Here is a 27202-nt window from a genome sequence, read left to right as displayed (position 1 = left end):
TTTCACTCCACAGGACATAGGCATTGTAAGCAGACACATCCAAAATGTGGAAAATTTCCAAGGGCCAAAGACCTGTCTTGCACTGGCAGCTGTATGTTGCTGTGACTTTGTCAAGATTGTCTACTCCTCCTTTGGTGGAGTTGTAGTCTAGGATCATTTGTGGTTTTTTGTCTTCTCTTGTGCTCAGACATGCATCTGTGTGCATTGTGCTCATGACAAGAACATTGTTATTTATCTTTGGGCAGTATGAAACAACTGTTGCTTTCTCAGTGAAAAGAAATATTGAGTAATGCAGAGATCTTCCCTGCATCTTCAAAATTTCACTGGGAAGTTCTGGCTTTTTTCTTCTGATTTTTCCCAACATAGTCAGCTTTCTCTTCAGAAGTTCCTCTCCAAGCCAGTAGGATGTAAAGAAATTGTCACAGGTGATGTTATCCCCTTGCAGCCCTTCACTCATCTGCAGCACCACACACATCCCCTGATTCTTCTCAGATGCTCCTCCAGGTAGCTTTCCAGTGTACACTTTCATATTCCATGCATAGCTAGATTTTGCATCACAAGGCTACCCATATTTTGATGCAATACTTGGCTGGCTTGTTGGGCATATACTGTCAGAAAGGACAGCGACCCCTGAATGGGACAAGGCGCTCATCAACAGTAACGTGGGAACCAGGGTTGTACAACAAAGGTAGAATTTCCACCCATTTATCCCATTTATTTATCATCTGTGATTGCAGCAAGTTTGTCTCTTACACATCAACCAGCTCTGGTTTCGCGGTTGTCAAATCTGATCACATGAGATATCTTGAGAAATGACATTTGTTGCTTGAAAGATTGGCCTTCCATTCTCTTCATTCCATAAACTTGCAGTTGCTTCTCCCTTGGACCTGTATACTCCAGCTAATATCAGATATTCCAATATAAGCAGGCAAGTCAGTCTGATCCAGTGGCTTCCATTTCTCTTGAAATACACGCCTCCCCTCCAAGTTAGTCATGTCCAGTATAATTCTTTCTATTGGAGGGGATGTGAAGAGTTGAAATGCTGATTGAATATCATCAACTCGTGTGATGGCAAATCTTGTAGGACCAGGAGTCATTTTGATGATATTAGAAGATGACAGCCTACCTTGACTTCGGTGTGGTGATAATGACCATTTTATATTACTATCTTTAGATGTCCATGTCTCCTCTGTGGATGATGATTGCTGCATTCCTTGGTTTTCATTTGATGTGGAGATAGCGGTACAGTCCCTCTCAGAATCATCCTCCTCGTCTGAAAACTGGCAGTCTGGACCATCAATAACATTGTCCTCGGCCTCTGAAAGATCCTCAGTCTCTGAAACATCTTCTTCTTCATCACTATCCCAGTTGAAGAGCAATGATAAAGCTTCTTCAGCCTTCAACCTTCTGGAGCTCATTTTTAGTCTGTTGAAATGACATGAGAACAGTGACAGGAATAGGCGAGAAAGGGCAGGAATTTCTTGCATACACACCTGCGTCTGAATGTATATTCAGTGGCAGTCAAAACAAAGTACTTCAAAGAGAAATGTTTATTTTTGATCTAAACAACTTTTCACTTACATAAAAGTGTGTGTGTCAAATTGACCCACAACATCATCTTTGTATACAAACATTGCAGAGACATTCCGGGACACATCAAAGTGTCCATATTTTACACACCAGTTCATGACCCCAGATGAGAAAAGGTCATAAACTTTCATGAAGAAAAAGAAAGGAGGACCAGTACTTTGGTCAACACAAAAACTGGAATGGGTCAAATTGACCCTTAACATAATAAAACATCATTTCTCACGTTTTTACTGAAAAATTGCTTATTTACTCCTGACTGAAAGTCATTTGTTCCTCTAATCACTCCATCAGTTTTTTGTTAATCTTCAATATTTCCTGATGAGTGTTGTCACATTATCAGGAGTCAACAGTCTCAGGCTGCAGTCGCACACACTAAACCCAGTCCTAATAAGGACTCACTGACTGCTCTTGACTGGACTTGTTGGTATGACGCTGAAGTTCAGTGAGGAGCTCAGACTTGTGAGAACAAGAGGACTCACTTGTAGAACTTTACTTCTCAATGCACTCTGGGTAGTGACGTCACACGGTCGCACCGCATCGAGTTCACAGTTAGCAGCAGCTTCTGTTCAACCTTTCCAGTTTGAACCACAGCAATCCGAGAGAGAGAATGAAAATAGTCAACCAGTACTTAGTTTAGATGAAGATGAAAGCAATCCATCACACGAGGACACGAGAGTGAGGGAAAACTACTGGTCTCCATGCGGCTACTGCTTGCCAGTGGCGTGCCAGATTATGTCTCCCCGACAGAATTTGTTTACCCTGCGTTGGGACCTTGGTAAAACATCGGATGGGATCATTTAAATAAACCAATGACATTTTGACTGATCATTATTTGTATCCTTCTGTAACTGTACAGAACTGTACTGAGATAAAACCTCCAAAATTTCAGGAGCAATACGTCTTTGGACAGGGGGAGCAAATTGTGGTAGAATCACCCTGATATTATTTGTATCCCACTGTAACTTTACTGTATAAAGAGCTAACATCTCCAAAATTTCTGAAGTAGTTAGTAAGAAGTGTTTATGAACTACAAATCACGAACGTGGGATACTGTTAGTCCATGATTTCGAAAGGCCAGTGTTTGCACCCGACGCAGGGGAAACAAATTCTGTCGGGGATACCTAGTTTGGCACGACGGCTTCAAAGTTTTGGTGCACTGGTGTTGCATGGAGAATCTGTAAAAATAACGATATCATAATTTCACTGTATAATAAAAATTTGAATTCTATTAATGTTTTTATCTTGCGGTTATGTAATACCATGGATAGCTACTGCCATAAAACTGAGTTCTTTACAACAAACACTCTCAGTCGCCGCTGCCATTGGCAAGCAGTAGCCACATAGACACCAGTAGTTTTCCCTCACTCTCGCATCCTGGTGTGACGGATTGTTTTCATCTTCATCTAAACTAAGTACTGGTTGACTGTTTTCATTCTCTCTCCCGGATTGTTCTTGTTCAAACTGGAAAGGTTGAACAGAAACCATTTCTAGTGCTGAGCAGCATCTGCTGGGTCCATTTTGTGTCAAGTCGTTCACCGGGGTTCACCAGTGTGCAATTATTTCAGGACCCAGATGCAGATGCTGACACAGGAGTGCAGTTTGAACAAAAAGCGATCCTTTATTTGCATGATTTCAGGAGTTAAACATAAAACACTAAGCAAACTAAGAAACACTGTGAAACTATGACAAGGACTATGACTTTGACTAAGACTACGGTGGAAACAACAGAAGACCTGACAATGACATACAGAAAACAGAGGTCTTAAATACACCAGAGGTAATCAGGTGAAGTGGAAACAAAAGGGGAAACAGCTGACACACATGAAACCAATGACAGGACAGGGGAAGTGAAACTAATTACAAAGACAGAGAACAAAAGACTCCTTCAAAATAAAACAGGAAACATGGAGAAAAAGTACAACAATCAGTGAAATAAAACTAAAATGCACACAACACTGGGTCGCAGACCCAGTACCATGACAGGTGTTCCTGCTGCTCCAGCACGGTATAGGTGACGGCGCTAAACGGTGTTAAAAAAGTTAAAAAATTTTTAAAAAACAGCTGCCATGTCTCTCTGCTCGCTCAGGAGTCACCAACAAACAAAGAGCCCCACACCCAAACAATAAAATCTTGTTATGTGGGATAAACCAGACACTTAGGTGATTAGTCAAAACAGTTTAGGGTGGCTCATGTTTATTCTGTAACTTTCTGGGCTTCTCCTATTTGGAGATGATCCTTCTGCTGGCAATGCTCCCATTACCATGACAACCATTTTCTGCATTATTCGCTTCTACCGTTGTTTACAGCTCTGTCGGCCACTGTTTTTTTCCCTTTTACTTACTTCCGAAAAGAAAACCTAATTTCTGCTGTTCAATAGGCTTCTGAACAAATTTTAACTTTTTAAAATTGTGCAAAATGCAAAACGCTTAGCTGTGTCTCTAATAAAACCGTTGTAACGTCAGAGGTAATGTTCATATGTTGATTAATGGTTTTCTTTAGTTTTTGATGTACTGCAGAATATTTTTATAAAATCCCAGGCCAGGAAAACCACCTTCATGTTTTTTTCACTTTATCACTTTATCTTCAGCTACTTTGACACAAAGGCATCTGCTGTGATGCTCACACCTTTGATAAAGTCTGGAAAGTGTCAGCTTCCTTTTTATAGATACAAAAATATGTAAATGTACTGATCTGAATTATAATATTTCTGACTGTCTGAGGCAAAATTTCCCAGATTTAAATCGAATCGAATTTAATCGAATCGTGGATTGAATCGATTCGGGACCTTGTGAATCGGCATCGAATCGATTCTAGAAATCAGTGACGATACCCAGCCCTAGTTAAAAAGGGGGTATAGTGCATAGTATGAATGAGGCCACATTGCTGTGAAGGGCCTTCCCCAAACCACAGCTCAGTTCATGTCCAAGCACTCACCATTAGCTACTAAAACTCCTTCAATGCTAAGATGACGATGTGGGCCCACTTAGTGAATAACATATTAGCCGTACAGATAAACATAAATAGAAAAACAACATAAACAGTTGTCAGGTGAGAGTAGCAGATAATAAGGATTGAATATAATGCTGAATAACTAAATGCTGCTAATCTGTGACGTACCTCCAAGCAGCATCACATCATTTCTTTACTTTGAAATTTAACACTAGTTAGCTTAGCTAGCAGAGCAGCTAGCAGTTAAAGTTGAACTCTATAAGCAGTCAGCTTGGTCCTAGTAGTTAACTGGATTTTATGTTAATTGGTCTAGATTTGTTTACATATCCCAGTCTCTGAGTTCCAGATGTTGCGGATTCATTAATTTATGTGAGACTCTGACATAATTTGATCAGATGAAAGACTTTACAGATAAACAACAACAGCTGCCGTCTAGCTTGACTTGAACATGTGTGTTTGCTGCGATTTAAATCACAAGCTGACATCTTCCTTCTGAAAGCACCGAGCAGCTAAATGGATGTTTGAGTTTACCTGCCTATATGGTGTTAACCTGTTCACCTGTTTAACACCTGCCTGCTCAGTAACATGGTCTCAAACAGAGAAACAAAGAACATGTTTATTTGTGAGATTGCTGTCGTGGAGTCACCAGTTTATTTCTGAATCACTGACTTTTATTCTCGGTCAGCTCATTTATTGAGTTAAAGAGATAAACCCACACAACACTGACAGACTGTGTGTGTGTTCTTCATAACACCTTATTCATCCATCCATCCATTCACTTCCGCTTATCATTTCCAGGGTCGCGGGGGGCACACGAGCCTATCCCAGCTGTCATAGGGCGAGCGGCAGGGTATAGTGACAACTGTGATGAACAGGTCGCCAGTCCGTCGCAGGGCCAACACACAGACAACCATTCACACTCACATATTCACACCTATGGGCAATTTAGATTAACCAATTAACCTATCCCCACTACTACATGTCTTTGGACTGTGGGAGGAATCCTGAGTACCCAGGGAGAACCCTGGCAAACATGGAAACACATGCAAACGCCACAGAGAAAGACCCCGGCCTGATGATGGAATTGAACTCAGGACCTTCTTGCTGTGCGGCAACAGTGCTAACCACCGTGCCACCATGCTGCCCCATAACACCTTATTCAATAATGTAATTGTCCTCAGTCTCACACCATTACCGGGAATCATGGGCATGTGTTCTGAATCTGCAGTAGGTGTTAAACAGCGGACAGAGTTAACACCATGTTTGCCAGTATACTCAAAGCTCAGGTGATCTGCTCGATGGTGTCAGACGGAAAAACCCAACTTGTAAATTTATGTCACAGAGACTCAAAGGTTTGAGTCCAGCCAGAGGGCTGCTTTACTATTTTAACTAATGTAAAAATAATTTTAATCAAAAAAAATTTGGTATTGAAGGATAATACTGACATTTATGCACATATACATGTTAACCTGAGAGAGCTTTTTTTCTGTGAGGTCTTTAATCTGGTTAAATCATGTAACATAATCAGTTTCGGGAAGGTTACTTTTAAAATGTATTCCACTACAGATTACAGAATACATGCTCCAAAATGTATTTTGTAACGTATTCCGTTACTCAATGAGAGTAACATATTCTGAATACTTTGGATTACTTAATATATTATCATGCTTTTTACAACTACGTGAATGTACTATTGCTGTGTGATTTATTACTATTACTGAAGGTCACCTGCCATACCAATACCAACTATATTTTTAAATCTTAATGACTAACAGTAGGGTGAACATTAGGTAAGGCTGCACTTTTTGCAGCGATCTCGTGTAGAAAACTATCCTGCACGCATATAAAACAGGTTCGCGGCTCCGAACCGTAGTAAAGGGACCTCTGACTAATATGTTGGGTTCCGTGTCGGGCTCGTAGTCGAGGAAAACACAAACAAAGTGTACAGTCAAGTTTTAATAGCTTATTTACAACTGGGCTTATCAGGTACTCTTTTTGACTGCAGTGGTTATTATTATATTTACATGCTTCCAGCTCCCGTTTCTGGTCGGTGACAACTTGTAGTTTTCCCTTTTTTCCCTCCCTGGCGCTCACAGACACATAACGGGTATATGCATCCATTCTCCCTGCAGCATGGACTACACTGCCCATGAGGCTACATTCTTTAGGGCGATGCCTGTAACACTCTGCCTATTACCTTCATATTAAATAATTTTTCAAAATATGTCTTCAGGTCATAATGTATTATGCAAGTAGAGGTGACATGGGCCACAAAGATAAAGACATACAGGCATTAGAGCCTCTTAATGCGTGTTTTGTTTGGGTTTCCACCGGCATGAAATTACCAAAAATAGAGAGGGAATAGCCTAGCACATAAAACAGGAAAAGACCACTGTGTAATCCATTTATTTCAACAAAGTAACTGTATTCTGAACACCACCTTTTAAAATGTTAACTGTAACAGAATACAGTTCATATTTTGTATTTTAAATACATAGCACCGGTAAATATATTCCGTTACTCCCCAACACTGACCATAATCTACTCGGAGAAACCAAGAAATCTGTAGATGCAACATCTGGAACACATTAAAGGATCTAGCAAGTTTACATTAAAACCAGTTAACCTGGGACACTGGGCAGTGTTGCTTTCTGGCATTTCTACAGCCATGACTGACCTGCTGCTTTGTAGGACTACAGTAATGGAGGGATTTGGAGGCTGAACTGGGCTCTGTGACACTTTTTGTAGTAAACTGATGAAAGCTGTGTCTCAGATTGATGTTAGTCCAACACATCAGACATAACCTCTGCAGCTCTCAGTTGATTTGGACATGAATGCTTTGTGTTTCCTCCGCAGGTGAAGTTAGAAAGTGTGTGTGAGCTCATGTGGATGTGAATTCAGCGGCATGGATCAGTGTGAGGACGGAGAGGAGGGAGTCCCTCCCTCTAAAACCACTCTGTGTGGGGAACATGAGAGCCAGGCCAAAGCTCAGAGGTGAGATTACCATCCCTAACTCTCCCTGACTCTTCTCCATGTCACAGCTCAGCACTCACATCACTGCTACATCATTGTTCACAGGAACCAACCTGGCCCTCCACCCAGCTCTGTATCCGTAAAGAGCAACCGGGTGAAGGATTTCTTTCATAATTCAGGGGGGGCAAGGACATCTGAGAGAAGGTAGGTTCTTGTCAATATTAGAATGTCTAAAATTATATCTGCTTTTTATATACAGTGAGGCACATTGTATATTATACATGTTTAATGTTCACTTATTTTTAGGATCCCCCAGAGACTCAAACCTGAACCCAGCTGTTTGTCATTAAAGAGTGACTGGTCTAAAGCTGACCCCATTAATTTTACAATCCAGTCTCTGTCTCCTGCAGAGAGGTGAGCTGTTAGCAAAATGAACTCTTTGATGTCAGTTTGGGGTCTGACTTAAATGATGGTGATGCTTCATTAATTGTTTTTATGTTTCATGGTTTCTAATATGTATCCCCATAGGAGACAAATGGCTCAAAGGACATACAGGAAAAAACAAGGAACTAAACATGAACCTGAACCCAGCTGTGTGTCCTTAAAGAGTGACTGGTCTAAAGCTGACCTCATTAATTTTAAAACCCAGTCTCTGTCTGCTGCAGAGAGGTGAGCTGTTAGTAACATGAACTCTTTGATTTAACTGCTTGATGTTGTTAGAAATCCACTTCAGCAAACAGGAAGTGATGCTTGTGCTCATGTTTTCTTCCATCAGTCACGTTGTGCTGTATGTTGGAGGAAGTTAGAGGAGGTAACACTAACTTTGCTGCACAGATTTCACTTTTACTCATAAAACTCAGAGCATCAAAAATGACTCAAATACTGTCCCCAAAGTTTGATTCTATCTGTCTGGACGTGGCGTTTTCAGTGGGAGAAACATTTCGTCGCTCATCCAATTAACTTCTTCAGTCTCAGCTGACTGCAGGTTTCCTCAATCTTATAAACAGTACATTTGCAGAAATTGTGCAAATGTACTGTTTGCATCAAGAGACTTCAACACTGATTATTATTTTTAACTTCTAAAAACAAAAGTCACTTTTATGAAAATCCATCAAATAAAAATCTAACTCTATTCTGCTAAAATGTAGAAAAGAAAGTTTACTCTCTAACTTTGTGCCTTTTGGAAATCACTTCATCTTCTGCTCATTGAACTGTTGACAGAAAAGAAACAAAGCTTCCCCATGCAAATGTGTGCCAAGAAATTTAAAATGTAAAGCAAAAGGAATTCAAATATTTTCTAAATCAACACCTGACCATGAGTTTGCATGTACCTATTACAGCTGCACCATACAGCTTGAAATTCCCTGGCTTAGTCTTTTAAAGTAAAACTACATTAAACACACACAGACAACAGAAAGGCAGAAGGTGAAGAGATTGTCCCTTGAGCTGGATCATTATCTGTTCTTGGAAGTACTTTGGATTTAGGATAAGTGGTGTTAACCATAAAGAAATCAAATGTGACATGAATTATTTGCCTGCAAAGCAAAGAAACATGACTAACTTATTGAATTACCTAAAAATACAACACAAACTATAGGATAATTAATGAATAGGGGCCAAGAAATGACAAGCGATTCAACTGAAACACAAATACAGCTCTCATGCACACACACTGAAATCGCCAATGCGTTTCATTCCATCTGGCCAAAAACTAAACACAGAAAGTAAAAAAGAGTTCAGAAAAAAAAATTCTATTCATCACAGATATTAATCAAACTTTATGGTCAGTTTAACCATTCAGACATTTTAGCTCTGTAAAATGTAATGTAAATCAAACTATTCCCACCAATCATCCCTTTATTGATTTCAGTCTAATCAAATAAATATAAATAAATAAAGATGAATAACTTAAGAAAATAAATACTCAAGAGGCAGCATTGTTGCATAGCGGTTAGCACTGTTCTGTGCTAAAGTTCACCATCTGGCCTTTCTGTGTGGAGTTTGCATGTTCATCTAGTGTTTGCATTGGTTCTGGCAAGGTAATTTAGTTAATCATTAATTAGTCAATAATTTTAAATTTCAGTCCAGTTGTTGCTGGACACTTTCTGAGAAAATTTTCAGCTAGTTTATTTGTTAAGCTGCATTACACTATGCTATGAATCATTACACCATAAAAAGGCTCAGGTAAAAATAAATAGTGTGTATGGAGGAGGTCCAGGGGAGGTACAACAGTCCACCTATCTGTCAAAAATGGCTGAGGTGTTCTGGTTTGGGGCTGCATTTCAGCCAGTGGTGTCGGAGATCTTGTCAAATATGATGAATTATGGACACAGAGTTTGATCCACAATGCAATAGCACAAGGAAAAGCATCTGACTGACAACAGCTTTCTTTTTCAATGATTCCAAACATACCTAGACATGCCTGGACAGAAAAAGTGTGCAGCAGAAGACATTAGTCATGTATTTCCATTTATGTTTGCACCTACTTCCCATTTTTCAATCAATATGTATGTCCATATATGTGGTTGTTTGTGCATGTCCATGGGTATATGAATCAATTGTGTTAAGATGTAAGACACTTCACCCGTTGCCTACTGGTGGTGGTCAGAGGGCCCGGTGGCGCCAGTGTCCGGCAGCCTCACCTCTGTCAGTGCGCCCCAGGGTGGCTGTGGCTACAATGTAGCTTGCCATCACCAGTGTGTGAATGTGTGTGTGAATGGGTGGATGACTGGATATGTAAAGCGCTTTGGGGTCCTTAGGGACTAGTAAAGCGCTATATAAATACAGGCCATTTACCATTTACCATTTAAGATGTATTACTAATTAGTTATTACTACTTACTAATTGCTTTAATAATTTCTTGATTACTATTATTATTTGATTTTCTAATTCTAATTGTTTTTTAATTCATTAGGTTATCCCAAGAAGGTATGCAACAAGTCTATCTCATGACTTCCTTTCAGAACATATAAATATAGTTATGACTACCAATTAGAAAGGCTCCCTCCTCGGTGTCTGCAGACTGGTTTTTCATGGTGGTTATGCTCCAAGTTACCCCCTGACCTCTGATAAGGTCAGAGGGGAACTCAGAGCTAGCTGATCGCAGTCTAAAAAAAATAAAGATAGTGTCTGTAAAGACGGACACCACACACTGTTATAGTGTTCGTGTTTATGTCCTGGTCCTGAGTCTGACGAGTCAGTGTTTTGTATTTCTTTATAATATTTTATGTTCGTGTTTGTTCTGGTTATTTCTTCTTTTAAGATTTGCCATTTGTTAGATTTCTGTTCTGTGCCTGCCCTGGTCATCAACAGTGCCTGTATCTTGGGTCCTTACTCATAACCCCACACGTCTGCCGTCACAGCTGTAACAGTTTATGAGCTTTTATTGGAGTTTTTCACAGACGGTGACTCTCAGTTCGCAACTGGGCTCAGCGCACACAGGTCTCACTCCGGTTTCTGGCTTCTCTATAAGAAAGGAGATCCTTTTTTACCAGATGGTGACAGTGGCAGAGAAGAGGACATTAAAGAAACTACTGGACATTATGGACAATGCTGGGCATCCTCTGCACAAGGTCATAAACAACCTGAGGAGTCTGTTCAGTGACAGGTTGCTTTTCCCAAAGTCAAGAACCAACAGACTTAAAAATTCTTTTGTCCCACACGCCAGCAAACTGTTTGACCCTTTAAAACCGGTCGGAGTGGGCATGCTCTGCGTTGCGTAACTATTTTTAAATCTCTGTAGAACCGGAACCACATAAGCTAGAGCAATAACTTTTTTTGCATCTGAAACCAAAGGAGTTGTACTTACATCTTATGCCATTAGCTTGTCCTAGGTCACAGTGTCCTTCCAGATATAGCTTTGCAAAAATTGCATAAAAAGCACTTGCAGCAACAAAAATATAATATTCCAGAAATACGCTTTGCCGATCCGATCAGCTGTTCGCAACATTTCCTAGGTTGGAATAGACATCAGCGTGAACAATCGCATGTCCGCCATTACCTGGCCGAACTTGAAATGCTCCCAAAAATGGCACTACAGCATGTAAAAAAATAAAGATAAGCTTTGGCAGATTTGGTTCTATGGTAGGTCTTAAAACGTTAACTCCTCGTTGGAGGGGAGAGGGAGACGAAACAGGGGGACAAAGGAGGGCGGGAACAACTGAACAGTAGTGCTTTCTTTAACTGTGCAATATTTGCAATTTTTTTTTATATTTGACTGTGCAATAGACTCACTCAAATGTGCAATCCACTGGTATTCCTATTTATCTCTATTATATATTCTGTATTTATATATGTGTATATGTGTATATATGGTATATTTATGCTCATAGCCTTACTCTTATTCCCCTTTTTTTGGTATTCCAACTCTGTAACATGCAACTTCTGTCCATGCTGTGTGGAAACTGAATTCCCCGGAGGAACCCACCTGAGAGATTAATAAAGTTTAATCTAATATAATCTAAACACTCCCCTGAGCTGGAGAGGAAATCAGGCACAGCCATCTGTCCCCCTGGCCTATGGACCACCTTGACTTTAAACTACTATAAAGCCAGATACCACTGGGTGATCCGGGCATTGGCATCTTAACATGGCATCCCAAAGTTAACAAGTTGGCCAGACAGATTCCAGACAGGATGCACTCCAAGGGCACACTTATCAGCGTAGATGGCAGACCAATAAAATCGGGCCAATTATTTGCTCCAGAGTCTTGCCAGTCTGCCATGGAGTTAAAGTGTGTCACCTGGAAAATAATTTCCTGTCATCTTTGCGGCCCCAACAACTGGGTGTCTCTCTCCTCTGTGCCAGTGTCACAACTAACTCAATATAACCCATCTTTTAATAATTTTGGATCTTTAATTCTGTGCTTGAACTAATTCTTCATTGTTCCTCCACAGAGTGGACCAGGAGAGCTCAGAGGTTCCCAGTGGTCAGTCTGTCCAGCAGCATCAAACGCAACTGGACTCCATATTTATGGTCTGTACATGTACAACAACTACTTTTACATCTATTCTGTTCACAGTCATCTCCATGCTGCTCATTGTAGACCAGTGGATTGTCAGTGTGTCCAACATGGATCTGATGTTTGGCTCTGATTGGGTCATTCTTAAAGTATTCTGTTCCAGCTCCTGGAGGATAACATCATCACTTTTGTGAAGAATGAGCTGAAGAAGATCCAAAAGTTTATGAGTTCAAATTACCCAGAAGACAGTCAGAGAGAGGTTGGGGAGCTATTGGAGAGTGAAGATGAAGAGCAGAGGAGCAGCAGAGAGGCATTTGTAAAGATCACAGTGTACTTCCTGAGGAGAATGAAGCAGGAGGAGCTGGCTGACCGTCTGTATTACAGTAAGAGGATGTCTATAAAAAATCCTATTGTCTTAAGAGATGGACCAACATGTAGCCAAATATCCATATTTTGGGGAGATGTTTGCAAAACATAATGTTCTGCATTCTTTTTTGCATAAAAATTTCATGTAGTTTGTCAACGCAAGCTTAAATCTGCACTGAAGAAGAAGTTCCAGTGTGTGTTTGAGGGAATTGCTAAAGCAGGAAACCCAACCCTTCTGAATCAGATCTACACAGAGCTCTACATCACAGAGGGAGGGACTGCAGAGGTCAATGATGAACATGAGGTCAGGCAGATTGAAGCATCATCCAGGAAACCACACAGACCAGAAAAAATTATCAGACAAGAAGACATCTTTAAACCTTTACCTGGAAGAGATAAACCAATCAGAACAGTGCTGACAAAGGGAGTGGCTGGGATTGGGAAAACAGTCTTAACACAGAAATACACCCTGGACTGGGCTGAAGACAAAGCCAACCAGGACATCCAGTTCATATTTCCATTCACTTTCAGAGAACTGAATGTACTGAAAGAGGAAAAGTTCAGCTTGGTGGAACTTGTTCATCACTTCTTTACTGGAACCAGAGAAGCAGGAATCTGCAGCTTTGAAGACTTCCAGGTTGTGCTCATCTTTGATGGTCTGGATGAGTGTCGACTTCCTCTGGATTTCCACAAAACTACAATCCTCACTGACCCTAGAAAGTCCACCTCAGTGTATGTCCTGGTGATAAACCTCATCAGGGGGTACCTGCTTCCCTCTGCTCACGTCTGGATAACAACACGACCTGCAGCAGCCAATCAAATTCCTCCTTGGTGTGTTGATATTGAGACAGAGATCAGAGGGTTCACTGACCCACAGAAGGAGGAGTATTTCAGGAAGAGATTCAGAGATGAGGAGCAGGCCAGCAAGATCATCTCCCACATCAAGACATCACGAAGCTTCCACATCATGTGCCACATCCCAGTCTTCTGCTGGATCACTGCAACAGTTCTGGAGGATGTGTTGAAAACCAGAGACGGAGGAGAGCTCCCCAAGACCCTGACTGACATGTACATCCAGTTCCTAGTTGTTCAGGCCAGTGAAGTGAAGAAGGTCAAGTATGATGGAGGAGCTAAGACAGATCCACACTGGAGTCCAGAGAGCAGGAGGATGATTGAGTCTCTGGGAAAACTGGCTTTTGATCAGCTGCAGAAAGGAAACCTGATCTTCTATGAATCAGAGCTGACAGAGTGTGGCATCGATATCAAAGCCGCCTCAGTGTACTCAGGAGTGTTCACACAGATCTTTAAAGAGGAGAGAGGACTGTACCAGGACAAGGTGTTCTGCTTCATCCATCTGAGTGTTCAGGAGTTTCTGGCTGCTCTTCATGTCCATCTGACCTTCATCAACTCTGGACTCAATCTGCTGCAAGAACAAGAAGCAATGTCCTGGTGGTTTAAACCATCTCTCCACCAGAGCGCTGTGGACAAGGCCTTAGAGAGTCCAAATGGACACTTAGACTTGTTCCTCCGCTTTCTCCTGGGTCTTTCACTGCAGACCAATCAGACTCTCCTTCGAGGCCTGCTGATACAGACAGGAAAAAGTTCTCAGACCAATCAGGAAACAGTCCAGTACATCCAGAAGAAGCTCAATGAGAATCTTTCTGCAGAGAAAAGCATCAATCTACTCCACTGTCTAAATGAACTGAATGATCGTTCTCTAGTGGAGGAGATCCACCTGTCCCTGAGATCAGGAAGGCTCTCCACAGATAAGCTGTCTCCTGCTCAGTGGTCAGCTCTGGTCTTCATCTTACTGTCATCAGAAAAAGATCTGGCTGTGTTTGACCTGAAGAAATACTCTGCTTCAGAGGAGGCTCTTCTGAGGCTGCTGCCAGTGGTCAAAGCCTCCAGCAAAGCTCTGTAAGTAAATTGTGGTGATATCGTCATGCTTAACCCTGGAGAACCCATGGGGTCAGAAAACCAATGGGGTCAGCTCTGACCCCATTGGTTCTCCAGGGTTAAAATGTTGATTATACTTAACAAAAAAGCAGGAATGAAAAAAACAAACAAACTGTGTAGCAGGAAATCTGAATTCAGTATCCTTAGCTAAAAAAATATTTAAGAAACACACAAAAAAGTAATCTGAGAAATTAGCAATTTATAGTTTATAGCAGGTTTACAGTTTTTTTTTTCACAAGTTCTACATTAGAAGCCAGAGGAGATGACGCAGTGAAGCTTTAATGCTTCAAAAAAAAAAGTTATCTTTCTGGGAAAGGATAAGGGGAAAAGAGGTGAAATTACTTATTTCTGATGTAGAATGAAGGGCCTACAAACAAGGTCCAGAAAGGGATTATTTGAACTGTACGTAATCACAGACATTAGAATATGGAAAGTGACCAACAGTACTTTACGCCTGTGTCAGCAGGTACAGAGGTAGTACAACTAATTTTCTTCTTCACAGTTTTCCATTTACATTAAGAGGTATAATTATTTTTCCAAAGCAAATTCCACATTTAAATTCTGTTTATAATGAATTTAATTGTAATTTGTTTATTTTAAATGAATACTATTGTAAACCAACATTTTTCTTTTGCCTGTCTTCCTTCAACACAGAAAGTGATTTCATGTGAGTGTAAATTATTTTTTCAGACTGAGTGACTGTAACCTCTCAAAGAGAAGCTTTGAATCTCTGTCCTCAGTTTTCAGCTCCAATTATTCTAGTCTCAGAGAGCTGGACCTGAGTAACAATGACCTGGAGGGTCCAGGAGTTAATCACCTATCTTCAGGACTGAATACTACACACTGTACACTGGAAACTCTGAGGTAATCCCCCCATCCCCATTGGACAGCTGTGCTAAAGGTCTTTACAAAACGCATCAGAAGAGTACAAAGAATGTTTTACTGGGTAGTTACCATAAACAACACCTTTTTATAGCTACTCTGTTTCATATGGTCACTGTTTGAAAGACTGTTTCAAATCAAGCAGATTATGAGTGTAATATTCAACAGATAGTGATGTCCTGCTTTAATCTTTGTTGAGATTATGTTCCAAGTCATAAGGCAGAAATTATGTTTATAGTAACATAGTTTGTTTTCATAACCTTTACATCAGAAGACAGAGGAGGTGGAGCAGCATGGTTCCTGAAACTGGCCAATGAAAAATAAAGTAGTCTTTCTGAGGAAAGATAAACTGAAAGCGAAAGGAAGTAAGAAGATTTATTTCAGATGCAGAATTGGGGGACTACATACAGGGTTCAGAATGTAAAAAATAGGGATTAATTTGAAATGTATTTAATCGAAGCCATTAAAATTAGGAAAGTGACCCATAGTACTTTATGCCTCTGCCAACAGGTATGGAGGTATAACCACTAACAGCTTCTCATAGGCTTCTAATTACATAAATGTACAATTGTTTTTACTATGCAAATTCCACATATTAATTCTATTTTAACCCTTTGTGGTCCGTCGGAGCGGGCACGCTACCTTTCAGGTAACTATTTTTAAAGCCTGGTAGAATTACATCCAAGCTAGTGCAATTTTTTTTTCATATGAATGAGTGACTGAGTACAACTCACATTCAGCTTCTCCTAGGTCACAGTTTCTTTCTGCATATGGCTTTACAAATATTGCATAAAAAGCATTTGCAGAAACAAAAACATAATATTCCAGAAACATGCTTTGCCAATCTGATCAGCTGTTTATAGCACTCCTGTGTTGAAATAAACATCAGCATGATCTATCTGATGTCTGCCATTACCTGCCCGAAACTGGAGGTGACATAGTTTTCACAGAAAATTTTTGTTTTTTTTCCTATAGGGCATTTACAAAGATATGCTGGTGTTTTTAAAATTGATGTTTGAGCTCGTGCCTTTCTGTATAAATTCTGGGATGCTTAGAACGCATATTGCACTGTTGGAAATAGTTTATTTTGATGCACATTCTGTTGTTGTTATTTTTAAAAAAAATTTGCATTATATTGTATTTAATATATTTATATATTATATTATATTATATTATATGTTCAACATGCAAAGTGTTTTCATGAGAGTACAAATTGTTTTTTAGACTGAGTGGCTGTAACCTCTCAAAGAGAAGCTGTGAGGCTCTGTCTTCAGTTCTCAGCTCCCAGTCCTCTAGTCTGAGAGAGCTGGACTTGAAGAACAATGACCTGAAAGATCAAGGAGTAAAGCTTCTGTTCTCAGGTCTGACAAATCCACATTGTACACTGGAAACTCTGAGGTAATTTATTTCCCCGTTGAGACAGCTGGGCCAAAAGTTGTTTGAAACTGCAGCAGAGTAGTAAGAAAGAATATTTTACTGGGACGTTGCCATAAACAACACCTTTTAATAGCCACTCTGTTTTATATGGCCACTGTTTGATAGACTATTCAAAACTAGATTTTGAGTGTAATATTTACCACACAGTGATGTCCTGCTGTCATGTCTTTTTAGATTATGTTTAAAGTGATCAGCAAGAAATTGTGTTTATAGTAGCTTTAAAGTTAATTTTCACAACCTCTACCTCACAAACTGGCCAATCAAAATAAAGCAATCTTTCCAAGGAAGGATAAACTGAAAGTGAAAGGAGGTAAAATGACTTATTTCAGTTGAAGAATAAAGGGACTACAAGCAAGGTCCAACATGTCATAAATAAGTATAAATTTGAAATTTATGAAAACACTGACACTAGAATTAGGAAAAGGATCAGCAGTATTTTATGCCCGTGCAGAGGTATTACCACTGACTCCAGCTCCTCACCTGTTTACCCTCACACACAAATATTATTTTTACATTCACATACACACACATACACATTCCATGTTTGAATTCTTTTTTTTTTATAAAATACATTAATTATGATTTATTTCATTATTTATTGTAATTGAATAATATTGCACACCAACATATTTTTTGTTGTCTTGGTTGAGCATAGCATTTGATTTCATTTGATTGTTTTTCAGACTGAATTGCTGCAAACTCTCAGAAAGAAGTTGTGAAACTCTGTCCTCAGTTCTCAGCTACCAGTCCTCTCATCTGAGAGATCTGGACTTGAGTAACAATGACCTGAAGGATAGAGGAGTTAAGCTTTTGTCGGAAGAACTGAAAACTCCACATTGTACACTGGAAACTCTGAAGTGAGATTTTTTTTCCTACTCTTTTTTTCCCTGCTTTGGACAGCTGGGCTAAAAGTTGTCAGAAACTTTAGCAGAGCAGTACACAGCCTGTTCTACTGGAAGGTCGGCATGAACAATACTGAATGGGGTTTTATATACTATATATGGTCAATTTAGGGTTTTCCTTTGTGCCTTTGAGATGAGCTTAAAAGTGAGGCTTAGCACTAAAAGCTGATTTACTGGTCAGTTTACCTTTCTAATTGCTTGGTGTAACACCCGGATATGGAGTAGAAATAGATCCACGGATTAATTATTTAATTAACAATTTTAGCTTTAAAAAAAGTTAACTGTATTTCTTTATTTGTTATTTCATTGTTGTTGAATTTTTTTTCTTTCTTTCTTTTTTATAATTTAAATTGTGAATTTTCTAATCATAAATGTAATAAGCTATTGCTAAATGTAGTAGCTCCAAACTACACAATGATTACATTTTTAAAACAGTGTCCTTCTCTTGTTCTTGTTTTAACTTTAAGTCTAAGCCTCTGTAGCCTCTCAGAGATAAGCTGTGAAGCTCTGTCCTCAGTTATCAGCTCCATGCCATCTAGTCTGAGAGGGCTGGACCTGAGTAACAATGACCTGTTGGATTCAGGAGTGAAGCTTCTGTCTCTTGGAATGAAGAGTCCACACTGCAAACTGGAAGTTCTCTGGTAAGGATTCAGACTTTTCCTCTGATGACTTAAAATCTGATTCATATAACTGTGCAAAAAAATCAAACTTTATACTGAGTTTTATTTACCTTTGGGAGAATTATTAAAAATTGAATTGCAGTCTAAAGATTTTTCATAGTATTTTTTTAATTCAAATGTTCTAAGAAAATCGCTTCATACACTGTTTAATTAAGTAATTTGTGATATTTTACATCGATATGAGATGTTTGACAATAAAATGTGTCTATTGGGTATTAATGAAAATCATTGCATGAGAGCCTTGGAAGCCTAGTCTCATGGGCGAGTAAGGTATACTGAGCTTGAAGTCGGCATTTTCAGTGTCATTATAGTGGTGCTCTTTTTACCTGGCTAGATCACCACGGTGACTGATGCTGAACCTGTAATTTGATAGGCAGAATAAAATGAATGGGAATGAATAAATGTTATTGTTTGTGGTAAATAGAAAATTATTGTTCCCTGATGGATTGTTGTTTTGTGTGTCTGCAGTCTATCAGGCTGTCTGATCACAGAAGACGGCTGTCGTTCTCTGGCCTTAGATCTGAGCTCAAACCCCTCTCACCTGAGAGAGCTCGACCTGAGCTACAATCATCCAGGAGACTCAGGAAGAAAGCTGCTGTTGGCTGGAGTGAAGGATCCATGCTGGAGACTGGACACTCTCAGGTATGGAGAGAATGTCCGATAGAGGAGGAAGAGCTGGAAAAACTTCCCGTGTCCATCAGTCACTTCCTTTTTTTTCATGCAGATATGAAATAAACTGATCAATAAAAATTGGTAGACATCTCAGCATATGCAAAAGAACAGATTAGATGAATCTGTGTATTGGGATGCCATTGACATATTTATCCTAAATTAAAACCAGTAGAAACTTTAAGCCTAATTTTGACATAAAAGAAAAAAATCCTCATTTCTAAATTAGAGCTGTGGAAGAAGATGACAACTACAGGGAGATGTTTTCTATAGATATTGTCACAGGTAATGGGAAAATACGGACTCAGTCGCAGAGCTCTGGATGCGAAGCAAACAGTGCGTTTATTTACAGTGCCCAAAAACAGTCTCAAAACACAAAGCGAAGTGCAAAATCCAACAGTGATCCTCTCCAAACTCCCAGTGGTGCGCAGGTGAATTTCCAAAGTGATTATCCAAGTGTGTGTTCTCCTCCGAGAGCTTAATTCCGTGGGTTCCTCCTCTCCAACCTCCTGCTCCATGTCTCTTCCTTCTATAAACGAGCGACAACAACAGGTGAGAAGGCTAGCCGGCTAAAGCTAAGTTGCAAGTAACAAACACTTTTAACTACCGAGCTTCAAGTACAATCCAGCGTCGACTGCCGTCTGGACACACAGTGCCTCAGCCCACGACGAAGGATGATTAGTGACAGCTGGGTGGCAAATTAGGTGCAGGTGTGTCAGCCGCTGCGTGGAGACAACAAGGGCGGGGAGGAGGAGAGAGAGAGAAACACACACACAGGCAGGTCGCCCGGGAAGGACCGTCCGACCATGACTGATATAAACTCAAGCAGCACTGTAGAAATGCATTTATTTATTAATTAATTTATTTTATTTTTTCAGAGGAAGAAAAGAAAAGAAAAAAAAAGAAATGCATTTATTAAGTGTGCCTATGCCAAGAGGCACACTTATTGCTATTCCTCAGATATATTATTCTTATTCCACAGTTTCTGCCTGAAATTTTGTGGCATAACTCACCCCGCAGTTTTGAGACAAGCTTCAAATATGTTATATCATTTTGTGCGGCTGGATCAAGAATGGTGCGCTATGACTTTTGGTGTTTATTACTTTCTATTTTTTTAAATATTAATATTTTAATACAGGTTTTTGCCCATTGAAATGAATGGGAAAGTTTTTGCCCACTTCATTTGTGGTGTGTTGGCGCTCTCTAGTGGTATGCTGGGAGTGGTACGGCCTGTCTACCCTTATTTGGATTACCGTAATGACGAAAATATCATCGTCGCTGCTTTCAGGAACCATTGGAATTTTTAAGGTTGCGCGAACCATTGAATAGTTACTGTAACCGCAAGGGTGTATGCTTGGTGGAAAACTCCATATCCCACAATTCATAGCACACGAGTCAAACAATGGCGGCCACCTCTTCGTTTTATATATTGCTTTTATTAGTGTTTCTAGGTCACAAAATAAACTTTTAAGATATTTTCAGGTGAGAATGTAGCTGTGTAAACTTCAAATATCTGCTCGTTTTATCAAGACATCCCATATTAGCAACAGTTCTCTTACGATGTTGCTGCCTGTGGAATGCTGCATGGCATGGCTAGTATTAACCCCGATTCTTTTGTCCCCGTGATAGAACAGAGAAAACCGACTCATAGTGTGTTAAAAGATTTATGTTTCTTTTTATTCAATCATCTTCCGGAAGAGAGAGACCCCTGCACAGCTCAAACGCCAGTTGCAAGAGCTCTAACATTTTTAGCTCAACATGTGTCTTATATGGTGTTATTCCTGTTTTTCTTCTCTCACCCCAACCTGTCGCAGCAGATGGCCGCCCCTCCCTGAGCCTGGTTCGGCCGGAGGCTTCTTCCTGTTAAAAGGGAGTTTTTCCTTCCCACTGTCGCCAAAGTGCTTGCTCATAGGGGGTCATATGACTGTTGGGTTTTTCTCTGTATCTATTATTGTACGATCTACTGTACAATATAAAGCGCCTCGAGGCAACTGTTGCTGTGATTTGGCGCTATGTAAATAAAATTGAATTTAATTGAAATTGAATTGAAAAGTAAATGTAAGCGCACCGCAGGTGTATGCACACTTTCTCACAGTGACCTCTGCATTGTGAGCAATACAAGGTCATGAATAACACATAATAAATTCACAGACACAGAAAGTGGCTGTTAAGAGGTTAAGTCGGCATGGCCCAAAGCTCATGCAACCTAGGATGTTGCTGTCATCTTTCTGCTCCTGTAAAAACAGAGAAACACACATAGATACCTCCATCCACCCCTTTGTCATTTCTGGGTGGAGGCATATGCAATCTTACATGTTGGTGTCAAGTCAGTCAAGTCAGTTAACTCCTATCAGTCCAGTCAGGTCCCCTTTTTATGAATTATTCATGGCTCATAGTGAAAACTGTCGTTGCATTGAGTTTCTCACTGTCAGCAATATGACGAAAATTCAAAAAGAAAAAGAATTTAGATCAGATTACCACGGTGAATTCTTTAAGACCGGGAGTCGCTTTCTGATTGTGTCCCAAATAAGTGGCTTTCTCCAGAACCCATTTCAATATGGAAAAGCTCAATTGCAACCATTTCCCGACAACATATTGTATAGTGCTTACCTTTCTAATCGTGCAGATCTGCTCAAACGACAGAGATTATCAAACAAAACTTGCAGGACACTGTTTAAGTAACAAAATAAGAAATAAAAAGGCCTAGTTAAGTCATGACACATGCTCCTCATCTCCGGAGGGTAAATCATACCAAACCTAATTGACAGGTTCAACTTTGCAACAAAAGAAAAATCATCAGCTAGATTAATCCCAAAACATTCATCCATCAGCCACACACCTCACACCGCACACGTTCAGAAACAAACAAACAACACACGCACGTAACACGCCCCCACCATAAGAATTAAACAATTCCTTGTTTGTTTAATTCCTGTCCGGTTACACTGCTCTGGATAGGGCATCGGCAATGACATTATCGAGGCCCTTTTTATGGCTAATTTGTAAGTTGAAGTCTTGTAAAAGGAGGGAAGCAAGCCTCGCTGATTGGAGTTTTGCATCCGCAAAAGAAACACAAGTGGGTTATGATCTGTGTTATGTGTCTGTGTTGGTTTTTTTGTTTTTTTTCTGAATGTGTGTATGCCAGTTCACCTGTGCAGGGGCTCGGCTGTGATTGGTGGACGGAAGGAACAGCCTGAACTAACTGGCTCCCCCTGTGGACTTAATCTATAAAAGGAGGACGGAAGAGCCGCGGTGTGTGGGGTGTGGAAATCTTCCCGTGCACTTGTCTTACGCTGTGTCCCAATTCAGGGTCTACACGCTTGAAGTACGCATTTTAAGTGCGGTTACGTCACCGCCATGCGACGACGGCTGTCCCAATTCAAAGTGTACTTCAAATGCATACTCCAAATGCGCCGTCGATTTCCCCAAATATCAAGCGTGGTCCGGTGCACGCTTCGTGGTCCCATATATTCGTGGTCCCATATATCCCACAATTCATAGCGCGGCGGTGGGTGTGGATAATTTTGCCGCAAAATACGGCAGAAGGGAGCGGCCGAAGAGGTTGTTTTTTTTTTCTTTCAAAACTTTATTGAAATTATAAAGCGAACAGTCAGTCATTCCAGTTCAATTTGTAGAGTAGACATACAAGGCAAATAAGAGTAACAATATACAGTACAATGAAATAAGAAGGATAAATAAATAAAGGATAAAAAAGAAAAAAGAAAAAAAAAGGGGGGGGAATGTGACAGACTTCATAACAACTTTGTACTTGAAAGTTGTGACAGCTCATTCCTTGAACATTTCTGAATGAATTTCAATCAATGACAGACCATTTTTTATTGGAAGTTAATTTAACTCATTCACTGCCATTGACGTCTATAGCCGTCAATTGCAGTGAATGAGTCAATGGGTTTAACTCATTCACTGCCAATGGCTGGCAGTGAATGAGTTAAGAGAGTTTAAGTAATATTCAATTTCAATCAAAAACAAATTAAATGATGGGGTTGAGTTTTGAAATTTACATTTATGTATATGGAATTTCCCTAATAAGATGGAGCGGCCGAAGAGTGAACTGTCAAAAGTACTGAATATGACGTCACTTATTTATGTGCGAATGTTTAATAATTAAAGTCAATCATATTTCCACAAACACAACAAGCTGAAAGTCAGTGATTATATGTATATATATATATATATATATATATATATATATATATATATATATATATATATATATACATATACATATATATATATATATATATATATATATATATATATATATATATATATATATATATGTATATACACATACATACAGTGGGGCAAAAAAGTATTTAGTCAGCCACCGATTGTGCAAGTTCCCCCACCTAAAATGATGACAAAGGTCAGTAATTTGCACCAGAGGTACACTTCAACTGTGAGAGACAGAATGTGAAAAAGAAATCCATGAATCCACATGGTAGGATTTGTAAAGAATTTATTCGTAAATTAGGGTGGAAAATAAGTATTTGGTCAATAACAAAAATACAACTCAATACTTTGTAACATAACCTTTGTTGGGAATAACAGAGGTCAAACGTTTACTATAGGTCTTTACCAGGTTTGCACACACAGTAGCTGGTATTTTGGCCCATTCCTCCATGCAGATCTTCTCGAGAGCAGTGATGTTTTGGGGCTGTCGCCGAGCAACACGGGCTTTCAACTCCCGCCACAGATTTTCTATGGGGTTGAGGTCTGGAGACTGGCTAGGCCACTCCAGGACTTTCAAATGCTTCTTACGGAGCCACTCCTTTGTTGCCCGGGCGGTGTGTTTTGGATCATTGTCATGTTGGAAGACCCAGCCTCGTTTCATCTTCAAAGTTCTCACTGATGGAAGGAGGTTTTGGCTCAAAATCTCACGATGCATGGCCCCATTCATTCTGTCCTTAACACGGATCAGTCATCCTGTCCCCTTGGCAGAAAAACAGCCCCATAGCATGATGTTTACACCCCCATGCTTCACAGTAGGTATGGTGTTCTTGGGATGCAACTCAGTATTCTTCTTCCTCCAAACACGACGAGTTGAGTTTATACCAAAAAGTTCTACTTTGGTTTCATCTGACCACATGACATTCTCCCAATCCTCTGCTGTATCATCCATGTGCTCTCTGGCAAACTTCAGACGGGCCTGGACATGCACTGGCTTCAGCAGCGGAACACGTCTGGCACTGCGGGATTTGATTCCCTGCCGTTGTAGTGTGTTACTGATGGTGAACTTTGTTACTTTGGTCCCAGCTCTCTGCAGGTCATTCACCAGGTCCCCCCGTGTGGTTCTGGGATCTTTGCTCACCGTTCTCATGATCATTTTGACCCCACGGGATGAGATCTTGCGTGGAGCCCCAGATCGAGGGAGATTATCAGTGGTCTTGTATGTCTTCCATTTTCTGATGATTGCTCCCACAGTTGATTTTTTCACACCAAGCTGCTTGCCTATTGTAGATTCACTCTTCCCAGTCTGGTGCAGGTCTACAATACTTTTCCTGGTGTCCTTCGAAAGCTCTTTGGTCTTGGCCATGGCGGAGTTTGGAGTCTGACTGTTTGAGGCTGTGGACAGGTGTCTTTTATACAGATGATGAGTTCAAACAGGTGCCATTCATACAGGTAACGAGTGGGGGACAGAAAAGCTTCTTACAGAAGACGTTACAGGTCTGTGAGAGCCAGAGATTTTCCTTGTTTGAGGTGACCAAATACTTATTTCCCACCCTAATTTACGAATAAATTCTTTACAAATCCTACCATGTGAATTCATGGATTTTTTTTCACATTCTGTCTCTCACAGTTGAAGTGTACCTCTGGTGCAAATTACTGACCTCTGTCATCATTTTAGGTGGGGGAACTTGCACAATCGGTGGCTGACTAAATACTTTTTTGCCCCACTGTATATTATAATATAATAATCTGACAATACTATAATATTGGCCATATTATATTTACATTACCACAGTGAGTTGACTTTAGTCTCATGAACAACATTAACTAATTGTTATTTACTAACTAATCCTAAATGACTGTTCAGTACAGAAATGAAGCCCAACAATCATGTTTTACAGTCCTCTGGTCTCAGCCTCAGATACTCAACTAATCAAAGTGATGTCATGACGAAAATGAATGACCAACAAAACATTTTTCTCCTTCATTTCTGTCAAACAATGCTGTATGTAACGTGTCTCGCGGTTAGTATCATGGTTGCTAGGCAACCTGAACAGCGCGATGAAGCGTATACCGTCCCATTTCACAAGACTCTCACTTCCGCACTTCTCGTACTTATAGTGCGCACCGTACGTAGTACGCCTAGTGCGCGTACTTCAAGCGTGCAGACCCTGAATTGGGACACAGCCTTAGATCCAGATGGAGCAGCCGCAGCTATAGCTACTTAGTTAAATTCGGGCATGTGTGTGAAGTGCAGAGCAAGTAGGGGTGAGCTGCCAATTATTTTGGAAAGCTTTGTTTTCTCCTGTGTTGTTAGACCAGGGAGGTCAGACTGTTTCATTTCTTTTGTTTCTTTTCTTGAAGAAGTCAAAGGGGAACCAAATTCTAGGTTGGGTTTTGTTTGTTGTGTTGGCCTTAGCTGAAATCATACACTCCCACTATCGTTGTACTGAGTGCCATTGCCGTAAATAAATTATTGTTAAAAGCCCAATGCTGTGGCTGTGTCTGTTTGGGCAAGGGAAGTCGCGGGACACCCCACTCTTGTTGCGGTCATTCCGAGCCGGGTAATAACATGATTTGGGGGCTCGTCTGTTTTGTCTCATATGGATTTTAGGCCATATTACCCAGCCCTAGCAGGGAGGTGTCATTTCCAGCTAAACAGAAGAGGAATATAAATATAATTATGGTAACAGTTTGAATCCGTCATATTTCATTCAATACAGTGGTGTACTGACGGATCCAGGATCAGTCCAAATCATCAGCAGTTTGATTCACAAATGGATTGAAGTGTATTTGTGAAAATGTTGGACTGTTCCTTTATTAGTGTCTAACAGTATGTGTATGAGAGCCATGTAATGTCCATGTGAAAGAGACTGTGCTGGTCTGACCCCCCTCCTCCTTTCAGGGTGGAGCCTGCTGGAGTCCGATGGTTGAGACCAGGTCTGAGGAAGTGTAAGTGTTTTTTAATGTGATTAATGAAAACAAAGCAGCACACACTCAACCATCTTCAATCTGTCACATCACTCATTCACATCTCTAAAGTCAGGAGTCATCATCAAAGTGTTAATCAATGAACAGGTGATGGATCAATAACTGCTGTTGGATTGTGTTTGTTCTCTCCATCAGATTCCTGTCAACTCACAATCGACACAAACACAGTACACACAAACCTCCAGCTGTCTGACAACAACAAGAAGGTGACACATGTGAAGGAAGTTCAGTCATATCCTGATCATCCAGACAGATTTGATGTTTATCCTCAGCTGCTGTGTAGAAATGGTCTGTCTGGTCGCTGGTACTGGGAGGTTGAGTGGAGAGGATACATTTACATATCAGTGAGTTACAGAAGAATCAGAAGGAAAGGAGAGGGCAAAGACTGTTGGTTTGGATGGAATGATCAGTCGTGGAGTCTGTACTGCTCTGGTGATGGTCCTCGTCATGTCAAGCACAATAAAAGAGAAATATCCATCTCCTCCTCTGTCTCTAACAGAGTAGCAGTGTATGTGGATTGCCCTGCTGGCACTCTGTCCTTCTATAAAGTCTCCTCTGACACTCTGATCCACCTCCACACCTTCAACACCACATTCACTGAAACTCTTTATGCTGGGTTTTGGGTCTGGTCTGGTTCCTCAGTCACTCTGTGCTGA

The 27202-nt window shown here is 40.3% G+C and overlaps 1 protein-coding gene across 5 annotated transcripts in view; it reads left to right on the top strand.

Moving 5' to 3' along the window:
* Positions 1–27202, top strand: part of LOC146635421 (protein NLRC3-like) — a 31657-nt gene extending 4455 nt beyond the window's left edge. Inside the window, exons 2-15 of one of the 5 annotated variants that reach the window (XM_085350543.1) lie at positions 7396–7533; positions 7618–7716; positions 7819–7926; positions 8059–8181; positions 12408–12486; positions 12636–12855; positions 12988–14755; positions 15485–15658; positions 16901–17074; positions 17797–17970; positions 18483–18656; positions 19164–19337; positions 26461–26507; positions 26682–27202. In XM_085350543.1, the coding sequence (XP_085206669.1) occupies positions 7445–7533; positions 7618–7716; positions 7819–7926; positions 8059–8181; positions 12408–12486; positions 12636–12855; positions 12988–14755; positions 15485–15658; positions 16901–17074; positions 17797–17970; positions 18483–18656; positions 19164–19337; positions 26461–26507; positions 26682–27202 (3924 nt within the window). In that variant the 5' untranslated portion in view covers positions 7396–7444. Of the gene's footprint in view, positions 1–7395; positions 7534–7617; positions 7717–7818; positions 7927–8058; positions 8182–12407; positions 12487–12635; positions 12878–12972; positions 14756–15484; positions 15659–16900; positions 17075–17796; positions 17971–18482; positions 18657–19163; positions 19338–26460; positions 26508–26681 lie in introns of those variants that run through there. The other 4 variants (XM_085350544.1, XM_085350545.1, XM_085350547.1 and 1 more) reach the window with 4 other exon arrangements.

The sequence above is a fragment of the Diplotaxodon limnothrissa genome, linkage group LG3 (assembly GCF_057381915.1).
Source record: "Diplotaxodon limnothrissa isolate DT_005_m linkage group LG3, D_limnothrissa_male_GT1.1, whole genome shotgun sequence".
Classification (NCBI taxonomy): Eukaryota; Metazoa; Chordata; class Actinopteri; order Cichliformes; family Cichlidae; genus Diplotaxodon; species Diplotaxodon limnothrissa.
The sequence above is the reverse complement of the archived record's forward strand: the minus strand, read 5'-3'. Positions and strand labels throughout refer to the sequence as shown.